General features: G+C 51.8%; 1 protein-coding gene across 1 annotated transcript in view; it reads right to left on the bottom strand.

Annotated features, from left to right (window-relative positions):
* Positions 1-11,627: 11,627 nt before the first annotated feature.
* Positions 11,628-13,946, bottom strand: part of SPOCD1 (SPOC domain containing 1) — a 32,953-nt gene continuing 30,634 nt past the window's right edge. Inside the window, 4 exon segments of the mRNA XM_023507461.1 lie at positions 11,628-11,744; positions 11,746-12,368; positions 13,336-13,522; positions 13,737-13,826. Coding sequence (XP_023363229.1) covers positions 11,688-11,744; positions 11,746-12,368; positions 13,336-13,522; positions 13,737-13,826 — 957 coding nt within the window. The 3' untranslated portion in view covers positions 11,628-11,687.

Below are 13,946 nucleotides of genomic sequence, written 5' to 3'. Positions count from 1 at the left end.
TCCCTCTCTGTTCAGTGAATGCCGTAAATCAGCAGTTCTCAACCTGTGGGTCACGACCTACAGGAACTGGGGTCACGGCATTAGTAATGTTGAGAATCACTGCCTTAAATCATACCATGCAATGGCGTGGATAATAGTCCACAGCACACAAACCCTACCAGACATGAACCAAGCCACTCTTGGGCTTATACAAGGTCAAGAACCCCCTGGTTGCAGCTGAACTTGAACTCAGTCCTGTCTGCTGTCATGGCTCTTCCTAGTCTTGCCTGGACACTTTTCTCTGAGCTACCGTCCACCTCAGAACCAAGAGGCAACTAGACACCACTCTGTCTCTAGGAGGAAGGGGCTGGACATTCCTGCACCTTCCTTCTTCCCTCAGCAAAGCCAACTCCCTGCTCCTGGCCCTCAAACAACAGCTGCTGCTCCTAGCCTTTTACATGTCTCATCACAGTCCTCATCATATCTAATCCTCATTCAAACCCACTTAACACTCGAGGAAACTGAGGCCCAGAGTGGAGAGCTGATTTGCCCAAGTTCAAGTCTCAGAGCTGAGCTTGACCTCACGTCTGCCCAATGCCAAAGCCCAGGCCGAGGCCTGAGACCTCACCTCAATCCATCCAGTATTCTAGGAACACATTCTCTGCCCCAGCCCTGCCCTCAGAGCTGAAGTTGGTGAGGGAGAGGCAGGATGTAAAAATATAATTATAGCTCAGTGTGATGAATCCATGACACAAAAGAGGAGATCCAAGAGGTTTATCCTCCCCTGTAATCAAAGAGATGCAAATTAAAACAACAATATAATACCGTTTCTACGTATTGAAATTAAGACAGTTTTTGTTTTGTTTTGTTTTTTAAAAACAGCACCAAGCATTGGTGAGAACTAAAATCTGGGGCACTGTCAGACTCTGTTGATGGAAGGGTAAATTAGAACAATTTTTCTGGAAGGCCACTGGGTAGTGGTTTCAAGGGCTTTAAAAACAGATAGATCCTTTGGTCCCATTAATCTACTTTTAGGAACTCAATCCAAAAAATTACCAAAGCTGTTAAAAAAGAACCATGTACAAGGATGCTTATTACCGTTATTTATAACTATGAAAAATCACAACCAACATAAACGTCTAGCAACAGAGGGTTGGTTAAATAAATTATGATACATCCATATATAAAGATATTATGCAAACATTAAAAGTCATGTTCTCAAAGAATTTTTAATAACTTGGGGAAATGCTCACTGTATAATGATACGTGAAACAAAGGAAGAAACAAAACCGTATACCAAAGGATAATCTTAATAAAGAAAATATTTAATCTATTTAAAGGAAGTCTGGAAGGAAATAAACTAAGAGTTAATCTGAGAGGATTATGGGTGATTTTTTTTTTTGTTTCAACTTTATACTTTCCTGTTTCTTCTCCTTCTACACATTTGCAGGAGAAAAGTCATTAGAAATACATACAACGTGTGTGTGTGTGGACAGGGCAGCCCAGGATGTCATGAGAAGTCAGAGGCCAGGGGAAGTCAGGGAAGGCTTCCTGTTGGAGGTGATGGTGCTATGTCCCAGAATGAGTAAGCTTTATCTGAAGGAGGGAGGATTACTGTTCTAGGATAGGAAACATTTCTGTACAGAGGCACACAGGCAAAAGGGGTCCTGGCATCTTCTTTTTTTTTTTTTTTTTGCAGTTTTTTGGCCAGGGCTGGGTTTGAACCCACCGCCTCCGGCATATGGGGCCAGCGCCCTACCCCTTTGAGCCACAGGTGCTGCTCAATCCTGGCATCTTCTTGAAACTCTTAGCAGCTTGTGTGGCTTGGCCAAGGGGCAAGACAGAACACAGGGCAGGGAGTGGAGAGATGAGACCAGGGAGGACCTGGAAGACTAGCTGAGGAACTGGCACTTTGGCCTAAGAACAAAGTGGAGAGGAAGAGAGGAGGGGCTCGCTGAAGCAGTGATTAGGAAGAGATTTGACAGGACTTGGTGATTAATTGGAGAGCAAAGGCAGAGCGGGGGTGGGGAGCCCCTGATGCTAACTGACTATAGTACTGTTTCAGGAGTGGCTCCCTTTCCCATTTTCCCCAGTAGGCAGATTTGGGGCTTATTTGAGATTTGGCTGCAGTCACTGGAAGAAGTTGACCTTAGACCCATCACCATCCCCTTTGCACTGCCATCCCCACTGACCTCTGGCTCACCCAAGACAGACACCCCTCCACCCCATCCCCTCTGCGCTGCCAGCCTGCACCCCCAGAAGCTGGGGCAGTCAGGGGTGAGGGGAGTCCACTGGGTGGTGAGGAGCATGGCAGGGGCATGCCAGTAGGACCTTGGCCTGGTGTAACCCCCTAGGACATTAGCACATACTGTCACACACAAGGACACAGAACTGTAGAGACAGAGCACAGTCACCCAAAGGGGCTCTGAGACTCAAGTCACAGGCATTGATATACACTCAGGGACACCCAGAGGCTGTCAGACACAGGCCTGTTACACACACAGTCACAACCCCACAGTCACCCACCCTCAGAAACAGCCAGCCCCAGCCTGGGCCTCACACATGGGCCATTGTGCTCATCCAGAGTCCCCAAGGTCCTCCCTCCTGTTCCATGCCCCGCCCCCACCAGCTCCTCCCTCCCCAGGAGGACAGGACAGAGGGCTGGCTGGCAGAGGGGCCAGCACAGGGGCCGGCACAGGGACCAGCAGCCAAACGGGGCAGCCCAGCTGGGAGGGAGGCCTCTGAGAAGGGGTTGCCAAGGCAACAGGCTCCTACAGAACCAACCAGAGGCTTAGATTCTCGGCTCTTATTTTTAGAAGTTGGACCTGGGCTGGTTGGGCCAGTCAGGGGCCAGGCTCCCTGGGGCATGCCCAGGGCATAGACACTGGCCTGAACACCCTCAAGGGTTCTGGTGGGCACCACCCTTGCTACAGCTCATTCCACACACCCCCAGCCACTCCCTGAGGGTCACACCTGGGAATTTTCTATTCCCTCAGTCTTCACACAGACCCAAGGTCCTTCTGTCAGCACCCTCCTGGGCCCAGGGTTGGGGGACACAGCCTGCTTTCCCACTGCTCCACGGGCTGCTCTGGGTGTTTCTACTTTGATAGATGGTGTCAGGGGAAGGGGACCTTGGCCAGATTGTAGGGTGGTGTGTATGGGGCTTGTGTGTTGTGAGTGTGCGTTGTAGGAGCTGCTCTGAGCCTCAACTTTATATATGTGTGTCTGTACACATATGTGTGAATTTCCTCTTCTACAAGAGCAAAGGAGAGGTCTCCCTCTCTCAGCCCCATTCGACTCCCCTCCCCTAACTTCCAGCCCTGCCTGGATTTCTTAAAAGTTGGGGAAGGGAACAGAGATCTCAAGCTAGAAGGGTGGTAGGCCTGGTGTTCCCCTTATCCAGACCCTACCTGTGTTTGAGCAGACAGCTTCTGATTGGGTAAAGAGCGATGGCGAGGACAGGGAGGGACAAGGCAGACCCAGGTGGACAGAGACTGAGAAAGGGGGGATTTGGGGGAACTGGAGTGAGCTGACTTTATGGTGACTCCTCCAGCTGCTGGGGATTTCTCTGTTAATCTGGGACAGCTCTGTTTGCATCTCATTTGCCTATATTTGCATAACAAGGGTCTGGTTGGCACCAGAGATCGAAAATCCTGGCCTGGGTAATTGTGTGGAAAAGCCTCTGGAGGCTGAATCGGCATCCTGGGGCCCAGGAAACAGAGGCCAGGATCTGGCTGTGTTGACTGGAAGGACCCCACCCAATCTCAGGAGCCTCAATTTCTTCCCTGATCCCTGGTGCAGAAGGGGTGGGGATGTCAGCAGGATTAGAGTGGGAGGAGTGACAACATTAAGAATCATTTCAGCATCAGGAGGAGAGTAAATCTCTAATGTTCTCATCACACACAAGAAAAGTTAAATATTTGAAGGCAAAGATATGTTGATTAGTTTAATTGCTCCATATTGTATACAAAGTCATAACATCACTTTGTAGCCCACAAATACATACAACTATAATTGGTCCTCGGCATCCAGCATGGAGCTGGGCACAGAGTATTCCCATGGTTGGAAACAGCCTGGATTTGGCAAGGTCAGAGACTGCCTACAGCGGTGATTCTCAACCTTCCTGATGCCAAAGCCCTTTAATACAGTTCCTGTAGGTCTCGACCCACAGGTTGAGAACTGCTAGCCTGGGGAAGAATAATTCAGCAACCTCAGCCCCGCCCACCAGGGTTCTGGTGAGAGTTTAACTAGCCACTTATTGTCTTCCAGAACTCTCAGACCTGGCCAGCGGAGTCCCTGTGCTGGGACCCCACTTTAGCCCTCTTCTGGATGGGGTGAGGAATTTGAACCTGCACAGGTCCACAGGATTGTGCCCACCTGGAGCTCCAGCTAACTTCTAGACCAAACCCCAACCCAGGACCCTGCCCATGCAGCCCTAAGCCACTTACCAGGGTCTGTGGAGCCTTGCTCTTTCTCAAGCCCAAAGGGTGGCAGAAGGGTGGCTATTTCCTAGGAGTGTGGATCGAGTGGGAACTGGGGTGCTGGGTGCCCACAGATATGCAAACAAGGCCTCTCACAATGCTGGGGGAGCCCAGGGGAGGATGACAAGGGGGATGGGTAGAGGGCTAGGGGCCTTCTTGTGTTCTTGCCCAAGGCTCTCTAAGGCTTGGGGTGGCTCTGACAAGCTGTTTGACCTTGGGCAAGTTACTTAACCTCGCTGTGCTCCCAAGTGAGGTTAATAATAGTGCTTGCCTCATAGAGTTGTTTTGAGGATGAACTGAGTTAATTCATGTAAAGCACTTAGAACAGTGCCTGGCACAGAGCGCCAGCCGTAAGTGTTAGCTATTATTATCTATTATCCTGGGATTTGGCTTTTTTCCCTCCAGCTGCAGAAGCACCTTCTCTTTGATTTCCAGAGACTGAGGAAGAAGCAGGGGATGGGGGTCCTCTCCACTTCCTCCTCTTCTCTCAGAGCCCAGACCCATTTTCTCTCAGCTCCTGCTCCCCAGACCAGGGTGCCTAGAGGGCAGCCCAATCATTGGACTGAATTTAACGATTTGTTTAAAGTCCTTATTTGATGAATGAATGGATAGACAAAGGAATAAACAAAAAGCAAAGGTTGAATGACTAAAAGTCAAACAGAAGGCTGGATTGACTGATGGAAGAACAGACTGACGGGCAAATGTTTTGGCTTTGGGAACCTCAGATCTGTTTCCCTGAACATCACTGTTTTCTGTCTGTTTCCATTAGGTGGTGGGAGGCAGAGCAGGGAGTGAGGGGCTTGGCCTGGCGCTCTGCAAGGTCAGCCCTGGTTTGGTGAGTGGCTCCTCCCTGTGGAAGGGCACCAGTGCCTATGGCTATCAAAGGGACAATGTCCACCTGCATTTGGGTCCTTCTGTGCCCTAGGGGTGTTGCACTCCTACAGAGTATGAATGAGAGGCCCTGGGGCAGGCCCTACCCTGGTCTGGGGCAGTTGGGGGCTGGAGGGAGAGGCTAGTAAGCCTCATTACCTCCTTATTTACACCCCTGCTCCTCTGGCAGAGCCAGGCCTCAGTGCCCGCCGTCAGCCAGCGGGTTAGTGGTGATAGAGAGCTCCCCCAGGGCCTGTCAGCCTCCACCATCTGGCCAGGCTTGTGTTGGGGAAGGTGGGGGACCTGTCACATGGCCCTCTGGGCCCTTCAGCTTGGCACTAGGCTCATCTCAGAGAGTGATGGGTGTGTGGGCAAGTAAGAGCGCAGGTGTGTGGGATGTTGTCTTTGTGACAAGCCTGTGCCCAGCGGCTAGGTCTGGGTGTGACGGTGAGCAGCATCTCATGTGCTGTAATCATGACTCTGTGTGTCTGCAGGACCATATGTATCCTCATGCTCGGAGCTCTCTGTGCAGGTTGGTGCCTGTCTCAGACTGTGGCAGAGTGCACAGGTCTTGGATCTGGCAGTTTTCCATGGGCATCTCTGGGTAGAAGCAGGGGTGAGGAAAGCTTGGGCCACTGGGGAGTGGAGCTGTAGCTTTCAGAGAGAGAAAGGCACACTGCACTCCAGCCTGGGCAACAGGGTAAGACATTGTCTCTATTTAAAAAAAAATAATTGGAAAAAAATAAAAGGAAGGTGCTTAGTGAATTCCTGGCTCTGCCTTCAATCAGGAGAAATTAACCTCCAGGTACATTTCTTTAGAAGGGCTGAAAGTCCCTGTGACAGAAGCCAAGAAAGCCTAAGGAATCCTAACTCATCCTTGACTGTCTGCCAGCCCTACTCCCTGGAGCAGGACTCTGGTTTCAGGCATCATAAGGACTCTCAGCACCCCAGGGAGGCATTCTGGAGAGATTCCCCTCATTTGCCCCAGGACAGGGCACACATGGAAAGCCACTGTGAAGTAGAGTCACACAATTACTCAGACATGAGCACTGACACAGCGTCACACACAATCCAGATACGCATATGAGTGGTCACAAGGTGTTCCTGACATAGCATGTGTACACATATCCACACACACATCATCACAGATACGCATTCATCCAGCCACACAGATATATCAGGCACATGCAGAAACATACTGATAATTGAATAAAGCAGGCTTGGTGCCCATAGCTCAGTGAGTAGGGCGCCAGCCACATACATTGAGGCTGGTGGGTTCGAGCCTGGCCCAGGCCTGCTAAACAATAATGACAGCTGCAACCAAAAAATAGCCGGGCATTGTAGCAGGCACTTGTAGTCCTAGCTACTCGGGAGGCTGAGGCAAAAGAATCGCTTAAGCCCAAGAGTTGGAGGTTGCTATGAGCTGTGACGCCATGGCACTCTAGTGAGGGTGACATACTGAGATTCTGTCTCAAAAAAAAAAATGGATAAAGCACATTCTTGCAAGGGCACACATTTAGAGACCTGCTTGCATGTATGTTTATCTGTCCCTCATGTGCCCTGTCCCACCCTCACTCTAGTTCTCTTGGTTCAATTCTTTGCTGCACCCACTGTGGGGTTTGCAAACTCATCCTAGAAAAAGTGCTACATACCTCACTGCTGCATATCACTATGGTCACCAGATGGCCAAGGGGAGTTCTTTGAAGGTGACCATAGTGCTGCTCAGCAGTGAGGTATGTCACACTTTTCCTTGGATGAGTTTGTGAATTTAATTGTCAGACCTTGTATGACGACAGCTCTGATGGCAATTCCAGAAAAAGAGTTCCAAAATTGCTTTGAAGGATGGACTAGGCTCTGGCTTCGGTGCATAGCTTCCCAAGGGGAGAACTTCGAAGGTGACAGTCATGACATTCAACAATGAGGTATGTAACACTTTTTCTGGGATGAGTTCATGAACTTAATTGTTAGACCTCATATGTGACCCTATGAGTAGAAAGCTGTGTGTGTCTCTTCTAAATCTGTATATGTGAGTGTCACTGGTAGCCTGTGTGGCTCTTTTCTTAAGTGTTTCTTTGTGACACTGTGGGTATTTTTCTATGTATGTCTGTGTATATTTCTGGAAGGACCTATATGTGTCTGTGTGTGCCCATCTGTGTGAACGTGAGTGTGGGTGACAGTGGGGAATTTTTGTATCCGAGTGACTGCATTCTGTGGGCCATCTCTCTGTGTCTATATATGTATGTCTACGTGTGCATTTGCATATTTGTGCATATCCCATATGTACAGGGCTCCATGGTCCAGGCTCCACAAGCTGGCCTGGCTGGCACCCCTGCTGGCAGAGGCTGTGGCCTGGGGTGGGGGCCAGGTGAGAATGGACTGAATCCCCCAGCCGTTGACAGTCATATTTACAGAGCTCTGAGTAGGACGTAATTGCTTCTATTAATCTTTCTCCGGTTGTTAATTGCTCACTTATCGGGTTGTGTATTATGCCGACTGTTGCTCTTAATTCGCCTTCACAGCTGCAGGTGTTTGCTGCCTTATTAACCGTTAATCGGCTCGGCTAGGGATGGAGACTTAATTGGCTCCCAGAGTGGGACACAGGCAGGCCAGCCGGGACACTGCCAGCCTCTCAGCCTGTCCCTGGAACCCTCACCTGTGGAGCACAGGTGGCTGGCCCTCTGCCCTCCACCGGCCGACTGCAGTCCTGCATACAGCAGTCAGAGTGACAACTGCAGGGCATGGACCCTATGCAGGCCCAGCTTCTCCAGGAAGCCAACCAACCCACCAGAACCCACTCTCCATCACTAACAACCTTCCTCCACCCAGGACAGGAGCCAACCCTATTTTTAAAATTATCTGAACTTAATTAAGAACTAACAGATCCACATAGAGTAGAACTGGTTCTCTCCCTTGAACACATCCTCTGCCTCTCCTCTGACCCAAGCAACCGAGGCTGTTAGAGTTACAGAGACACTAGGAAAAAGGACAGTAAGAACAACCTTCTGCCAAAGAAAGAAAGGCTGACATGAGACCCAGGAAGGACTTCCCAGCTTTTGAGGAGGCTATTTGGAGCAGCTGGAATCCAAACATGAACAAGAACTTCCAGGAGGGGATCTGCTGCTCCATCCCAGCCACACTCAAGGAGTGTCTCTCAGCTTACAGGGAACTCACTCCCTGCATGGCACTGTCACATAGCTGCAGCAGTGAGAGGGTTCTCTAGACTGAGCTAATTTCTCAGCTGCCTCCCATGTCACGGTAGAGGAGTCCCAACTGTCCACAGTGGGGAAAATGAGGGGCAATGGAGTGTCCTCAGGGTTCCCTAGTCCCCTCTGGTAAAGGTACAGACATGTGATTCTCCAAGCAAAGTTTCTGCTTAGTCTCCTACCCCACCCCCAGCCCTGCTCCATCCCAAACACCTCAGTCCTGGAAGGAACTTCCTAAGCCTTCACCTCCTCGGCTCTTGTCTCAGGCCTCTCAACCTCAGCTGCCACTACTGCAGCCACCTCAGACTCCAGGCCTCTGGGACAGGAATCCAAGGTTTCTGGAGAGAAACAGGAAGTAAGGGGGTGGGAGTTGGTAGGGCAGGGTCCACACTCACCAACCTGGACTCCAGCCTCCAAGGATAAACAGGCAAACCAACAGTCCCCATCCTCTGCCTCCAATCCAGTTTGCCCTGACATCTGGAAGTTCTTCCTGGTGTCCAGTTGCCATGATCTGAGCTGCAAAGATGGTTGATTTGCTTTGGTTAGGTCCTGAGAAGAGCAGGGCTCTACCGAGGAAGTGAGAGAGTGTCCATCTTGTGCCAGTGTAGCAATAGGTGTGACTTAGGGATTAGTATCTATATTTACAGAGAAGGAAACTGTGCCATAGAGAGGAGAATTAAATTAGCCCAAGGCCACAGCCAGGAAAGAACAGCACTGGAGTTTCAGCAAGGCCTGGCATTGCACCGGGAGTTGGGTGTCCTTGGTCAGGTAGTAGTGGATAGATTCATGCTAATGGTTCAAGAAAGGGTCGTGGGGACTGGAAATTGGTGGTCACTATTACAGTTCACTCACCCCAAATCTAAGAACAAGGACAAGCAAAACACACGCATGCGCAGCCCACGTGCCCAGCAGACGGGAGGAGAGAAGCAAGGGAATTGTCCAGGGATGGTTACCCAAACAAGTTCCGGCCCCTCCTCTATGTTAATGCAGATATATGTAAATTTGTGCAAGCAACCGCTCAAACCTTTGGGAGCAATGGGGTGACAAAGGAGCGGTTGCTATGGAGATCTAAAAGCGACACCCTCCTCCCCCGCCCCCTGCACAGGCAGGCGCATAGACACGTGTACAAAGACCCAGGGTTCTTCGCTCCAGAGCCCAGAGGATCACCCAGTGGCAGAGGGTGTGAACCGGAAGGACCCTCAGAGCCCGCGTCCAGTCAAGGGGGAGCTGAGGCCTGGAGAAAGTCGTGGGGAGAGCAACGTCGCGATCCCAGCCACCCCGGGACGCCTTCCACTAAAATCCAGGGAGCTAGGTGGCCTTTCGGGTACGGGCTACTCTAACTCCGGCCCCGCAACGCGAGCCCGGCCCAGTGTTGCATAGCAACGCCCCTCGAGCCTAGCAACCGCCGGCCACTCCCCCAGAACGTCATGCCTTATCTGCACTCCCGCCTCCAAAAGAGAGGAAAGCAAGGGGCGTGTGGACGACGGCCAAAAAACGTCGGTGGGCGTCACGTTGTCCAGTCCCCGCCTCGAGACGGGCTGCAGGATTTCGGGGTCCACCTATAGCCCTCCCGCGGACTAGGTGTTCGAGAGCCGCGTTGTCACCCCCATTTATAGAGGGGAAAACTGAAGCTCTGAAAAAAGTCCCTGCACAGAGTACAGAGCTTGTTCTACTCTGTGTGCCGCGGGAGGAAGCCCTGGGCCGGGAGAGGGGATGCACGGCCTTCTTTCGCCCTAACTGCGTCAAGAAAACCACCCAAGTTGTGGACTCGGAATCGAGCTGTAGGTTTGCATAGTAATTTGAGTTATTTGCATATAGCGCTAAGGCTGTGGCGCTCCCAAGCCTCCGGAGCCAGAAGAGTTCCCGAAGGAGCCCCGCCTCCTCCCTGAACAGTTCACCTGTTCAGCCCCCCTCCCTACCCGCAACCTGCACCCACTCGCCCCCATTTCCAGCCCCTTCCGCTAAGTTCTTGCACCTCGCCCCACCCCCAGCCCCCGGGCCCGCCAGCCCCGACCTCCATTCCAAGGCCGAGGGCCCCCTCTACAGTCGGCTGCAGGTAGAGCAGCCGCACAGCTCAAGGGGCCAGAGGAGAGGGCCCCTCCAGACAACCATTGCCCCACTCTTCCAGCCCAGCAGGAGCCAGGGCGCGGCAGATTTCGAAAAGAAGTGGGCAAGTGGAACATTCTTTCAGGCACTGGGGCTAAAAGGAGAGGATCCTGCAGAGATTCTCTCTTCTAGCCCCTACCCTGTTTCTCTATGCTGGGTTGGTTAGCCAAGGGCAGCTAGTTCCTGGGTCCGTGCCCAGTCTTGGTTATCGCTGGATTCATCCCACATGAGACGCTCTACAATTACAGTTGCTGTTGGGTGCTCATTCCAGGCTCAAGGTAAGGCAGCACCAACTGCCGAAGGTCACCTGCCTTCCAACCCGAAGGTCACCCTTAAGGCCAACACTCTTGACTTTCTCCACTGCCAGTCTCTGGGAACTGGCAAGAGGTACTCTATCTGGCTCTCCCAAATTCCTCAACAAAGACCTACATACAGGCAGGCAATAGACACATACAGGACACACACACGCAGAAACATACACAGAAACACACAGGCAATATGGTGGAGCTATGTGCTATTCCCTCAATCTATCCAAAAGAAAATACCATATTATTAACTGAAAACATTAAAAACCACTGCGACTTGCTGTCCTTTTCCTCCCTGGCAATCTCTAGGTGTCTATACCCCTCCAAAAGATTCCACCACCTCTTCCTCTGCCTAGTTCAGAGGGCTTAGAAAATGTTTCCAGAGGCTAACATGGAAACAGCTGCGACCTGGGGCCAGTGATGGTCCAGGACCTCAGACAGGCAACTAGGAAGACATATTGGTGTATATTGGTGCTCAGAAACTCACCGAGACTCCCAACCAACCCACAGCTAGCCAGAATCAGCATGTCTCCTGACCAGCTAGCAGATGCAATTCCAACTTTGCCAAACTTTTTATTGAACAAAAAAATCAACATCAAACAGACCACAGAATAGCAAACTCCAATAGGAGTGGGTAGAGTCAACCCTCCCCTATGGCAGGGAGGGTAGAGTCAACCCTCCCCTCCTATCCCATCACCCTATCTCTCTCTGGAACAGCTCAGGGTTCAGCACTAGTGAGGGAATCAAAGCCCTTGTTCTGGTGGATAAGGAGGATCAAGCCTCTCTAGGAAGGAGACACTCAGAGCCAGCTCCATCTACAGGGCTCAAAGAGGAGTCAGGGGCTGGGCCAAGGAGCTCTGAAGGTACAGGGGGCTGGGTAGATGCTGCAGGGGGTATGGGAAGGAGATCTTGGCCTAGGGGCCACAGTGAGGCTTGGAGCTGGTGGCTTATAGTCGCTAGGGATTGGAGGTGCTGGAGCAGGGCTTTCTGGGGGCAGGAGGCCCTATGGAGGTGCTGGCCGTGGCCAAAACTGTGGGCAGCTGCTGCTGCTGAATAGGGATGCTGGGACAGACACCAGCTGGGTTCTGAGGGCCACCACCCTCGCCCAGGACGCTGGCAGATATCAGGCTCTGCCCACAGCTTCCCCCTGCCTCTGGGGAGCCTCTGACAAGCAGAAATGCCCGTTGGAGTCAGACTGCCCTTCCCCTGACTCTGCTGCAGGGCACTCTTTGGGGGAGGGGAGCTCTTCAGGGCCCTATCTGGCCTCCTGTGTTCTGGCTTATAGTATCTCATCTCCACTTTCCTGTTGAAGGAGACCATCTTTCTAACCTTCCCCCACAAGGAGTTAGACGCTGCTGTGTTTGGAAGTCCTTCCTTAGGGAGCAGCACAGCCAGCAACAGACTTGAGTGAGTGGCTTCTAGACCTGGGAAAAGAAGAAAGGAGACAGGGAGGGAGAGACCAAAGGCCAGGAGGGAGAGAACACAGCCTCCAGAAGCTGCATTTCTGACTGCAACAGATCTAGAGTTTAGGTCCCAAGAACAGCTTCCCCACAGTGAGATGGGGGTCCATGAGATGCTGGGAAAAGTAACTAGGAAGGTGAGCCTCTCTTGGAAAATGTAGTCTCCGTGAGATAAAGGTTCATCTGGCTGAGAATAGGGCACAGATGGTTTGATCTCAAGATTCTATGGAGTTGAAATCTACCTCATTGTTCTAGGACATGTAGCCCAGCAAGGCCAAGCACTTTGCTCAGGAAGGGGAGCAGTCCACCCCGTAAGTCCCCACTGCTACCCCACCTGCTTTCCTGGAGCCACACCCCAGAGAGTGCATGCACAGAGGCCAAATTTGGCTCAGTAGAGCTATGGTGAAACATTCCTCCCTCCTATCATAGGTGACATTTATAGTCAGGTGCTTGTGAGTTCTGCCTCTGTCCTACAGCCAGGATCCAACACGGCTGCCCCAGGAGTTTCTATTTGGGGTGCCTAGCTGGAGAGGCAGTGTGTGTGTTAGTCAAGAGCCCAGTTTCTGGAGCCATGCTTCTTGGTGAAGCCTGGCTCTGCCACTGACTGGCTGTATGACTTTGGACAAGTCACTTGCCTTCTCTTTACCTCAGTTTTCTCATCTATGAAATGGAGGATCTAATTAATAATAGTGTTCTGATTAAGGTTACTCTGAGGCTAAAAGACTTCCTCCTGGTAAAGTTTTTAGAACAATGGCAGGCACATAGTAAGCAATGTCCAAGTGTGAGCTATTATTGTTACTGCTGTCACCTGTCAAGAGTTCCCTGCTGAGATGTACCTGCTTCTGCTGAGACAGGGGGACTGTATCAACCATGCCCAGCCTGGTCACCAAGTGAAGGGAAGCAGGGTCTGGTATGGGCATCAGGCACTCACCTGGGCCCCCCAGAGGGCGCAGTCTGGAGGGCAGAGGCTGGAAAGCTGGCAGGGGCACCAGGACCACCCCCATGTGCTCCACAGCAGCTAGGCTGTGGCACTGCTTGTTGTTGAGATAGGAGTAGAGCAGGTGGCAGTTCTGGGTGTCCTGTGGACCATGTGGACACATTCTGACCACGCAGATATCCTGCAGTTGCAGGAGAGCAGTGTTAGGTGCAGTCGTCCTCTGCTCTGCAATCACCTGATCTTCCAGAGGAGGAATCAGGGACTTGCCCGGGATCACACAGTGAGTCTGCGGTCACACCAGACTCCCAAATCAGGCCTCTGCTAGAGAGCGAGCAGTCTCAGGGCCAGAAGTAAGGTGCTAGGGGAAGAGGGGTTGCCCAATAGGGGACAGTTACCTTGGCCTCGGCTGGGCTGATGCTGACCAGGAGATCCCAGACAGTGTTGGGGGAGATGCAGCCTGCTGAGCGAATAACCTCGGGCAAAGCCTGGGGGCAGGTAGGATGGTCAGTGAGGCCCCAGCTTCCCTCCCATCTAGGATGGCTGATTCCCAGCCACCTAGAAAGCCAAAGCCTGAGGTGAAGGTAAGTAGCAGTATATCTGGACCC

This window comes from Otolemur garnettii, unplaced genomic scaffold (assembly GCF_000181295.1).
Source record: "Otolemur garnettii isolate 467f Iridium unplaced genomic scaffold, OtoGar3 scaffold00184, whole genome shotgun sequence".
Taxonomy (NCBI): domain Eukaryota; kingdom Metazoa; phylum Chordata; class Mammalia; order Primates; family Galagidae; genus Otolemur; species Otolemur garnettii.
Note: the sequence above shows the minus strand (reverse complement) of the source record. Positions and strands in the feature narration are given on the sequence as shown.